At 36.7% G+C, this 12,163-nt stretch overlaps 1 protein-coding gene across 1 annotated transcript in view; it reads left to right on the forward strand.

Annotated features, from left to right (window-relative positions):
- Positions 1 to 12,086, forward strand: part of LOC135729510 (breakpoint cluster region protein) — a 45,002-nt gene extending 32,916 nt beyond the window's left edge. The window contains exons 15-23 of the mRNA XM_065247217.2: positions 362 to 459; positions 682 to 801; positions 5,850 to 5,909; positions 6,331 to 6,440; positions 9,095 to 9,234; positions 9,323 to 9,457; positions 9,548 to 9,653; positions 9,728 to 9,890; positions 10,018 to 12,086. Of these exons, the coding sequence (XP_065103289.1) occupies positions 362 to 459; positions 682 to 801; positions 5,850 to 5,909; positions 6,331 to 6,440; positions 9,095 to 9,234; positions 9,323 to 9,457; positions 9,548 to 9,653; positions 9,728 to 9,890; positions 10,018 to 10,107 (1,022 nt within the window). The 3' untranslated portion in view covers positions 10,108 to 12,086. The remainder of the gene's footprint in view (positions 1 to 361; positions 460 to 681; positions 802 to 5,849; positions 5,910 to 6,330; positions 6,441 to 9,094; positions 9,235 to 9,322; positions 9,458 to 9,547; positions 9,654 to 9,727; positions 9,891 to 10,017) is intronic.
- The last annotated feature ends 77 nt before the right edge of the window (positions 12,087 to 12,163 follow it).

The following is a 12,163-nucleotide window of genomic DNA, read 5'->3' on the forward strand; positions in this document are numbered from 1 at the left end:
AATAGGTACCGTGTACTTTTAAAATGTATCTTAAGTGATACACATCACAGCTCACATGTAGTAAGAGATGTATGCGATCATCACCAAATCTTAACTCTTTCCTTGAAATTCGATCACAGTTGGTCACATATGATACTGTTGGGTTGCATTTTACTTCCAACATGGACCACTTGTGATAAGATCAGCCAAGACTGGATACCAGTTGTACTGTAAATAGGACCTTAGTTCTAGCTCCTCACTGTTTCTCCCACGTTCTTTGACCCCAAAAAAGCTTTCTTGCCGTTAAATTGTTATTTAAAAGGGTAGTGTGTTTAATTTTTTTGGTTTTGTTTTAATTAACAATGTGCTCTTCTGTTCTCAGATCTGTACTGTACGTTAGAGGTGGACTCTTTTGGCTACTTTGTAAATAAAGCCAAGACTCGTGTGTACAGAGACACTACAGAGCCAAACTGGAATGAGGTCAGAACTACAGCTAATCCTTAGCACATAGTTCTTATTTCATCTTGAAATATCTTTAAACATAATCAATTTGAACATTTGAGCTATGGTTGTATTTATTTATTTATAACTGTTTTTAAATTTCTGTTGGTGGCATTAAGGATGTTAAATGTACATCCTATGCCTTTTAAGAGATTATAAAGCAGGTGTGGATGGTGTTAAGTTTGGACTTTATTTTCACAGGAGTTTGAGATTGAGCTGGAGGGCTCTCAGACCCTCAGGCTTTTGTGCTATAGTAAGGTCAAACAGACCAGAGATGATGGGGAGAACACAGATCGCATCATGGCCAAGGGACAGATCCAGGTACGAAGTCCTGTCATGCCCATTTCTCGCCACAGTAATGTTTTACTACATACTACTGATTGTGATTTTATCAGGCAGGATCTGTTTCTGGCAAAAAAAAGTTTAACTTGGCAATTGTAAAGGTTATCTGAAATTATCACACAGCTCTGAGATGGTTAACAACTTAAAGATTTCAGATCCTCACTGATAAAGTATGTGTGTCAGGACACGAACCCAGATGCGGACGTAAAGTACAAAAGGAATTTATTAAAAACACGGGGATAAACAGAAAAACAAAACCCACGAGGGGGCAAAACAGGACAAGGGAAACAACACTACACTAAACTGACACTAAACTTTAACAATACTAACAATAAACTTCTCAAACACAAAACAGATCTAGACTAGGATATAATACAAAACTTACAGGAATCAACAGGGCATAAGACAAGGCAAGAGACAAGACGAACGTGCAAAGAACAGCAAACACACGGACAATAAATAGGGACAAAGTAAATTACATACACCTGGAAAATAATCACGAGTAAGGGATCGGGGGAAAAGTGACAAGACCCGGGAAATGCGTAGTCAGAATAAACCAATACTACAACCACACATTTCCCACATAGAACATATGTACTGTCAGAACCCTAGATCTAAATACCAACAGGATCCGGCAGGATTCTGACAATGTGACCCTGGACTACAAAATTGATCATTTTTGAAATTGAGAAACAACTATTTGAAAATCTAAAGTTGCTAAAAACTATATCACCTTTAAAATTATCCACAAGTCCGTAGAAAAAAATATAACTAATGATAAATACATTATTGATATTTATGGTACAAAATGTACAAAATATCTTCGTGAAACATGATCTTTACTTAAAGGGCACATTTTACAAGACTTTTTTTTTACAAGATGTCTAATAAATCTTTGGTGTCCCAGAGTATGTATGTGAAGTTTTAGCTCAATATACCAAATAATTTTTTAAAGCATGTTAACTTGTTCCCCGCCTTTGACGAGTTAACTCCTATTATAAAAGAGAAAACGCTTCCCTGCCAATAACAAGTTTTTTCGACAGTCTGTAATCCAGCTATTATCCACCTGGTGACGCTCTTACCCAACTTATAAAACCCAGAAGTATCCCTTAGGGCAAACAGTTCAAACTCTGTGTATGTTTTGATCATCACTCTGAATCTGATCTCTATAAAAAATCCTTTAAAAAAACGCAATGATCTCAGCTTTTTGATCAAAATTTGGTATTTAATAAACCTACCCATATTTGAGAGGTAATAAAATGAGAACAAATAAAAGTAGGATAAAATGTTTTTTTTTTTTAAAGCAGAGGTTCTTATCTTTCATTTGATATGTTGTATATTTTTATACTTAAAGAGCAACATTTATTGGAAGGCATTAAACTTCCAGTCGAAAAATGCTGCCGCTGGCTGGCAACTTTTTTTTAAAAACGTTTGTATTTTTAGCTATTGTTTAAAATATACTTGTGCTACTTATAAATACTTATGGTTTTTTGGTCCACGGTCACACATTTTAGAGATGTCTACACCACTATGTGATATTATTTGCTATATACACGCTTAATTTGAGGCAGCGTAAGCCAGATAGAACTAGTAGTGAATTTGATGTATCATTTCTTTCAGTTTGTGTGTTTCTTGAGATTTAAAATGAAACCCTTGACCTTAGTGTTCCTTGAGTTCAATGTTCTACCAGTTGAGCTATAAAAACATAGTTGTATTAGCAATAATAGTAGTACTAGTAATAATTACTAGGATAATATGACGCAGTAGGGTCATATGACTAAACAAGTATAGCGAGTAAGCATTTAAACTCTCTAGTGCCTAATGCAATGAGTGGATAAAGCTGGTAAGTTGTCCAGGTAGTTAATCCCACCATATGCGGTGGTGCATTGATATCACCAAAGACAAGTGGCGAGTCAGAGGAGGGCTGACCATGGTGAAATACTCGGTGTTGTGTTGGAGAAGATTAAAGGAGCTGTGCTGGGGATTGTCACGTGTTGTGGATAGCCTGGATGAACTCCAAATGAGGGAGAGTAACTGGGACGTGACATGCTGACACAGTCCCAAAGAGGCAGGTGGGAGTGGGGAGGAGTCAAAGTCTGGGCGAATGAAAGCTTATCTCTCGATTTTATGAACACTAGTTGCCTTGGTAATTATTCTTTAGCAACAAGTTGCATAGAGGGAAAACTTCAGTTAAAGGGATAGTTCGGCCAAAAATGATATTAAACCCATGATTTACTCACCCCCAAGCTGTCCGAGTTGCATATGTCCATCGTTTTTCAGACAAACACATTTTTGGATATTTTATAAAATGTTTTAGATCTTTCAGTTGATTAAATGTAATGTTACGGGGTCCACCCATAGTCCACGGCCTTCAAGTCCAAAAAAGTACGTCCATCCTTACCAAATTAAATCCAAATGGCTCCAGGATGATAAACAAAGGTCTTCTGAGGGTAATCAGCGCGGTGTTGTTGTAGAAATATCCATATTTAAAACTTTATTAACGAAAATAAATACCTTCCGGTAGCGCCGCCATCTTAGACTCCTCTGTATTCAGGAGAGAGTATTAGCGTAGTGTACACACTTTTCTTAGTGACGTATGACGAATTCGGAGGGCGGGGGCACAGAGCAGCAGCAGAGTAGCCTCCGTAGGCTGCGTAAGCTCTCATCCTGAATGCGGACGCGACTAAGATGGCGGCGCTACCGGAAGGTATTTATTTTCGTTAATAAAGTTTTAAATATGGGAAGGATGGACGCACTTTTTTTGGACTTGAAGGTCGTGGACTATGGGTGGACCCCGTAACATTACATTTAATCAACTGAAAGATCTAAAACATTTTATAAAATATCCGAAAATGTGTTTGTCTGAAAAACAATGGACATATGCAACTCGGACAGCTTGGGGGTGAGTAAATCATGGGTTTAATATCATTTTTGTTCGAACTATCCCTTTAATAAATAAAAATCTGAAAAAATCTTTTAAAGAATAAAAAGATTAAAATTTTACAATTTTGCTCACTGCTATTCTTAAATGATATTGACTTAATATAATTATAAGAATACACTATTGTCCTGTGCCCGGTTGCATGAAACTCCTTAAGTGAGGGTTTCCCTGAGGGAGAAAAAATCCCTGAGGTAAGGGATTTATTTAAGAGCGTTGCAACAAAGGTCTTAACTGTCACCCTTACCTAAGTGTTGATACTAAGTATTTTACGATAGTCTCTGCCAAAACACGGCAGTGGAGAAGCAGTTGCTACGGTTACAAAATCTCACAGCGTAAACAAATCAACGCACGCAGCTCAACAGACGGCGAATTTGTGTACAATGAAACATCGCAAATAACAGACTGTAAAGTGCCGCATGCATGAATACTCAAAGTAATTCAAACTGGAAACACTTTATTTTGACGGACGATCAAACCGCCATTCTTCTGATAAATGCGCATCACTTTTCTCTAGGGATTATTTCGATTGTTAGAAATGCGCGTTTGTGCTTCATTTTCTTAAAAAAAACATAAAATCAGCCATCGCGTGTGACGTTAAGGGACCTGTTTTAGTCCCTTAAGTTTTTAAGGGAAAATGGGACTTAAGGACTTTGTAGCAACGCATAGCAGAACTTAAGGTAATACTTTAGCATTCAAGGGTAAATACTTATTGACAGCCTTAAGGTTCACTTAAGGGTTTTTCTTGCAACCCATTTTTTATTAAGGGTACCCTTAACCTTATATTTAAGGGATTTCTTAGCTTAAGGACTTTCATGCAACCGGGCACTGAACTTTTAAAGTAGCACCACCACCTTTGCACTTCATTGATGTCAACCAAGACTTATAATATAATATAATATAATATAATATAATATAAGCACTTCAAACTTGTAAGCTTCAACTGCATTACAGTCAGCTTCCACTGCGTTATATCAGGGGTGGGTGGAGATTCTCCTAGGTTAATCCCAGTGCATCATCTGTGGAAAAACCCTGCCGTTGAATCTGTGTTTGTTTGCTCAAGAGATGACATAGACTGACATGAGAACAAAAATACCAACATCATCTGACCACTGGACATGAAGATCAGACTTTGACTGTGCTTCTGTGAGCAGAAAGGGATTGCCGTACATGTATCATACCACTCAACTCCTGGGGGACTTTGAATCAAGCTACATTTTGTTCAGCAATTGTGAGAATAGACGCCCACCAGCCTTTTTAATAGCATGACAGAGATGGGCAATAAGGACCAGATCCAAGATCAGATTTGTGATCGGCATTATAGTACAGTGAATAAGGTTGTGAACAGTAAACTGGTAAATGAAGAGTTTTTTAGCAACGGTACCTCAGAAGAAGAGGAGAAACGGGAGGAATGTGAGGAGGAGGTAGACATTGGCACAAGGAGGCATCCCAGCAGTGGCTCTCGACTCTGGTGTAGAGTACGCAATACTTTGCTCAGACCGAAGGTAATGCTGACAATAATGTACCTCACCTCCTCCCATGGATGGCGACAATTGTTGTGTTACTTTTTTTGCAATAGTATTATTAGGCGAGTGATTAGATATTCAAGTATTTGATATAAATTTTCCATCAATGACAAAAAATTGGGTTTATGTTCTGTGGCAGCATTCACATATAGGATACAGTAATCGCTATTTGCAGTGTGATTGGTCATTTGTTGTGGCTGTGTGCATTTTATCTTATTTTATACTTGCTCTGTTCATTTTGGAAATTCAATTGATTTTTGTGGTTCAAGATATTGTCAATCCTTGACAAAAATAATACAGGCATAGTAACTAAATGTGTAATGTCTAAAACTGAAAGAAATGAAATCTATTGCAATTGTGGCTAATTATTATTATATTATATATATATATATATTATTATAAATGCACATCTCAAAAGAAATGATATTTTTATATTAACCTTACTACTGTAGATAAGGACATTCATTGAACTGCTGTTTTTAGCAGGTGACTGTGTATGTACTGTAGGTCACGGTCAGATAAGGATTATCCGCTTGATTGACATTTTGTCTCTGTTTTCACAGCTGGATCCTCAAGCGCTGCAGGGTAAAGACTGGCAAAGGACAGTGATCAGCATCAATGGGGTCAGTGTGGTTCATCCTACTGTATATCAACAAGGGATTATTACTAGTAAAAGTAAAAATATCTTTATTATATGGTCAGAAAGTAATTTACATCAGTGTACTACATTATATTTTCTGCACTACCGTATATACAGTATTGTACTGTATATAATCTGAAAATGACAGTGTGTTGACAGTGAAATGAAATTGATATAGTATAGCATTCACCTAAAGGTAGCATTCGCCAATCAAAATTTATAATAGCAATCATTTGTCTACCAGCATGTGAATCAGTGATGGATTATTTATCACTGACATGTTGATATTAAGCTGATGGCCACAGCTTACAGTGCTTTCATATTTGATGATTGAGATTGAGCACAGAGCTGTTTTGTTCTCATCAGTGAGATGTTTTTGTAATAAAGTTCATCACTCTGTGCAGATTGAGGTCAAGCTGTCTATGCGCTTCAGCAGCAGAGAGTTCAGTCTCAAGAGAATGCCCTCCAGAAAACAGTCCGGAGTGTTTGGGGTCAAAATTGGGGCTGTCACCAAGTGAGTAAAAATACACATCAATTTATTCATATACAGTTATGGTCAAAGAAGATAGTTCAGCCAAAAATGTAAGTTCTTTCATTATTTATTTAACCTCATGTTGTTCTAAACCTGTAAACCTACATTTTGTTTTTCTGCTGAATACAAGGAAAGATATTTGAAGTCAAGCAGGAAGCAGGAGCACCATTGACTTTGATAGTAGAAAAACAAAATACTATGGTGGTCAATGGTGCTCGAAAACAGTTTGGTTACAAAAATATTACTCAAAATATCTCCCTTTGTGTTCAACAGAAAAAAAAAGAAATGTATACAGGTTTGTAACAACCTGAGAGTAAATAATGACAGAATTTTAATTTTTTGATGAACTACCCCTTTAAAAGTTAAATCTGGGAGGGGGGATATCTGCAGTATCTGGGATTGTATAAGGCACCCTCAGGTTAGATGAAGCCATCAAAATAAGAGGTATATGGTACAAAATGGACAAAACATTAAATGGGACAGAGAATGAAAAACATTTTTACCTTGTCTTTGTTGAATAATGGTAGTCAACCAGCATTCACAAACATACAAACACACAAAAGTGCTAAACATGCTAAACATCTCAGTCCCAGAGAAATTCCTCTTTTAGAAATGTCAGCCAGAAAACGGCCCAATCTGAAAAACTGATGCTTATGACATCACAGGCATCTCACTGCCCCTCCACTTTAAAATAATTGGCTACATTTTTTGAGTGGCAGCAAAGTCAGCCAATCAGTAATGAGATTGCAAGTTAAGCCAGTAGGGGGAGCCAAATAGGTGCAAAACCACTTGTTTAAAATCCCCCACCCTAATAGAGCTATCTGAGAGAGGTTTTTAGGAATCTTCTAAGGCATTACAGACCCAAACAAAAAATTTTTTGTCTACATGTCACATCACAGAACAAGTATAAATACCCCGTTCAATCATTCTATGTCACCTTTAAACGTTTAAAGGGGACATATCATGAAAATCTGACTTTTTCCATGTTTAAGTGCTATAATTTTGTCTCTTGTGCTTGTATCAACCTAGAAAATGTGAAAAAGATCAACCCAGTAACAAACCATAGTCTGCAAGCTTGTGAAAATTAGGTCATTTAAAATTGGCTCCCCTTGTGATGTCAGAAGGGGATAATACCGCCTCTTAATCTGCACTATCCAACCACAGCACTGTCATTTAGTGTAGAGATCAGCTCATTTGCATTTACAAGGAGACACCCAAAAACACATTTTTGCTCACACCTACAAAGTGGCAATTTTAACATGCTATAATAAATAATCTGTGCGGTATTTTGAGCTAAAACTTCATATACCGTACTCTGCAGACACAGAAGATTTATTTGACATCTTAAAAAAGTCTTGTGACTTGTTCCCTTTAAGGTCTTGGACAAAATTATTAGAGAAGCGTATTAGAGAATCTGGTTTATTTGAATATACAAAAAAAAAATGCATAGAAAAACAAAAGCTCAGAGTTGATCTTTTAGAAATATTTGTTGACCTTTGCACATGTGTAATTTTCTTCTCTCAGCTCTTTCAGTTTAAACTTCAAGCACACCAATGCAACATGCATACAAAATATTTAATGCATCTCTAATAAAATAATTTGAATTAAGAGCGAAGATGTCAATTGTTTAAAGTTGAAAATCACCTTTGGCCTCTTCTGTTAATACAGTGCAGACACTAAAGCTAAATCTAACCATTTTTCTTTTTACTGAGTGTCCCTTTAAAGATAAATATGTTTGCATTGTAATGTTTTGTATTGTATAGGCCAAACTTGTTGAAATGTTGACAGGAAATCAAAAACTTGAACCCTCATGGTGTTGTTTAATGTTATAGAGCAGATGCCATCAACTGCTGTTTCTTTCTCAAGCATGACTCAAATGTACATTTTCTGGAAACCAGTCACGTCAGTACCAAAAATAAACCAGAGAGGAACACCAGTCAGCCATATTTCCGAAAACTCAGAAGACATAGGGACCCGTTTTTGATTGTGTTTTCATTGGCACGCATGGTTCCAATAAGGGGTCATAAATGAGGGTTTGGAAGGGACATTTCCTTTCAGTAAAGCTGAGGAGACAGAAAAAAGAAAACAGAAAGCAACTCCATTATGCACTTCCTTTGTTACAGGAAGTAAGGATTATTAAAAGGAATGTTTACTAAGGACTTCCCTCGCAGGAGTGCAACAAAAACTGAATTGTGAATTTAGGAATGAAATTCCTATGCATATTTTACTTTAACTGTATGTGGGTGAAATATTGGCCTCTAGTAATAAATATTTCATGTTGACAGTTTTAGGAAGGAAGTATGACCAAATGTTTCTTTTCTCTGTTGACTTTGGGATATTGGAATGTTGCATCAGCATAATGCAGATGTAGGTTTAAATATAGGCTGAAGGAATGCTAAAACAATAAAGATATTTTTCGTTCATAGTCAACATTTTAAGTTTTAGAATATGCTAAATGTGGTTTACATCCCACAAGTGTTCCAAGAAAAGATTTCTTAAAATGATAATCATGATGCAAATTGATTTTTGTAATGTTCAGGGTTTATACAATTTACAGCTTTAATGGAGAAAAAAATTATTCGGCAACCGAACACTCATTGTCAACTGAATCTTGTCTTTGTGTTTGTTATTGTCAGACGTGAACACTCCAAAGTGCCTCTGATTGTGAGACAATGTGTGGAGGAGATTGAGCGCAGAGGGATGGAGGAAGTGGGAATCTATCGCGTCTCCGGGGTGGCCACAGACATCCAGGCCCTGAAAGCCGCCTTTGATGCTAGTGAGTACCCGAGTTCTTCACAGGACCAGTCCTGCTACTGATCTCTGGAGGTATGGTTTAAGATGCCTACTTTGTTTGTGCTCCACAGACAATAAAGACGTTTCGGTTATGATGAGCGAGATGGACGTGAACGCCATCGCCGGCACACTGAAGCTTTACTTCAGAGAGCTTCCAGAGCCGCTCTTCACTGATGAACTCCACTCAAACTTCACTGAAGGCATCGGTCTGTTGTTCTTGTGATGTTCTTGCACAAGTTTATGAGGATATAAATGGTTTTCGCTTATAATTGTTCTTGGTTATTGTTTCTTCTCAGCTTTGTCTGACAGTGTGGCAAAGGAAAGCTGTATGCTCAACTTGCTTCTCTCGCTACCTGAACCCAACCTGATGACCTTCCTGTTTCTGCTGGATCATTTGAAGAGGTGCTGTCTAATTTTCATATCGCTATGGTGACAACGCTGCATGTTTGCTGAAATCTTCTTGCTTGTTCCGACAGGGTGGCGGAGAATGAGAGCACCAACAAGATGTCCTTTCATAATCTCGCGACTGTGTTTGGTCCCACCCTCCTCCGCCCATCTGAGAAGGACAGTAAAATTCCAGCCAATCCCACGCAGCCTATTTCTATGAGTGACAGCTGGTCACTTGAGGTTATGTCTCAGGTACGACACCAAACTGTTTTATAGTACACTATTTAGTTTTCACTGAAAAGTCAAATAGAAATAATAGAGTTTTCAGGATTTTTTTGCTTGTATATGCTAATCGTTTTGTGTCTTTTCATTTTTATAGGTCCAAGTATTACTGTATTTCCTACAACTGGAAACGATTCCTACTCCAGACAGTAAACGTCAGAGTATGCTCTTCTCTACAGAGGTGTAGGGAGGACAAATCTCTGTTTGTGAATGGTTTGCTCAGGTACATTGATTCATAACGCTCTTTGACAGAAATGATTCAACCTTGTGACCCATAGAGGGCGCCAACAACCTACTGGAATCTTTGAAGCGAACCATTTGGATGCCAAAACGGTTGCCTGTAAATCCCCAACAGTGCCAGTGGCATTATGGTTTGTTTTGATGACCAAATCGTCCCATGGACTGTTACAAACACTTAAGTTACAATAAACCTGCAGGTGGTATTATTTTAGTAAAGTTTTCATTGTAACTTTTTATTGAATAGTAGCTCACGATTTGAGTGCCAAGATTTTGGATAGTGAATGTTAGTCTTGCATTTTAATGTCTTGTTCCCGTTCTGCACTGTGGGTTTATAAAGTATTGCACATTCCAGTTTTACATGACCATTTTATTTGATCTGACATTTTGCTCACCTAAGATTTATGTCCCGCTGTGCTGAGGGCTACGGAACAACTGACACTCGCGAATCACGAGGACGGCCGAATTTATAGCTCTACTCTGATGGATAAAACACATGCAGGGAATCAAATTGTTTGTGCCTATGGTTGACAGCATACTTTTATGAGGGAGACCCACACATATAGCTAGCTTAACATAAGTTCATAAGTGAAAAGAAACCATATACAGTATAATTATAGTTCCTAGCCTTTTCAAAATATATTTTGTTTTATGGAAAATCATCTCTTTGTTTTGTTACATAAATCCACTCAATATTAGATCGCTGAGCCTATATTTGAACAAGCCGCAAAATATATACAGTACACTTGTGGATTCTATCACATAATATTATAGGACTATATAACACATTATTTTAAGTGCAAATTAGATATCTTGTTAAAAAATGACAAAGGCATAACAGATTATCCATACAAGGTTAACTATGACTGATAGACTCAATATTTAAAAATGCATATAGGATATAATATTACTGCTACTACACTGTGTACTGTGCAAGCAAAAACCTACATTGTTTTTTTTTTAAGATGCACATACATTCTGTATATTGGATGTGCTCAATGCACTCTCAATACAAGTTCATTGAGCACAAACTAACTTAATAATTCAAACACTGTACATTTTTTCCTGTCTCTTAAATGCAATATATTTTCATTAGATATAAATGACTTTTTGTTAATCACTATATTTGAGAGCACTTTGTGACACATAACAGTGCCAATACCTTGCCCTGTTAAGTCTATACTGTATGTAAATTAGTTATATGTAATATAGTTAATATACAGCTGCTGATTTAATTTGTTTTGTGTTATGTAGAGCAGATGCAACTGTGTATTGTTAGTGTAACATGCAGGCATGTTTATGTGTATATGATTTCTTAACTTTCTTTTAGATTCCTCTGCTTTTGTTGGAGTTGTGTGTTTTCTTTCCTGTCATTCAACTAATTGTAAAGATCATTGCTTTTAAATTCATCCTTAAATTTACATGTTTTAATATAATGTATATATATTCTATATTTTTTTGTTCTTTTTTTTAGAGGATGTATACCTATAACCATTTCTTGTTTTTCCTTCTTGATTTTGGTCTGCTGTACACATGGCTGCCATTTTTTAAATCAGCGTCCATTGGAAGATGTCTTGTATAAATATTGCACAGTGGGTTAAGGAAATAGATCACAAACTCCTTTATCCTTATGTTTCCACAGGGCCAGACTGTTCTGTCTGTTTATCTGACCCATAGCCAAGTACATGAAACTTTCCTCAAAGAGATACCATTACTCCCCAGTAGATATTAAAACACAATCTGCTCTTTTTGTCTTCTGTTTTCCCCCTCAATGAGCGCTAATGCTGAAACAATAGTCTTTATTATTTTTACTGGGAAATGTTGAAACATCAGAATGCTTGTGTAGCAGACATGCTTAATCAAGGATGGCAATAATACTGTATGTTTCTGTACAAAGTAGAATGATAATAAAGTTGAAATTCACTCGAATTGGGGGTCAATAATTTACTGTGGTTTTATCTCATTGGATAGTTTGATATTTGATATCATACTTTACTTGCAGCTTC

The sequence above is a fragment of the Paramisgurnus dabryanus genome, chromosome 11, assembly GCF_030506205.2.
Source record: "Paramisgurnus dabryanus chromosome 11, PD_genome_1.1, whole genome shotgun sequence".
NCBI lineage: Eukaryota > Metazoa > Chordata > Actinopteri > Cypriniformes > Cobitidae > Paramisgurnus > Paramisgurnus dabryanus.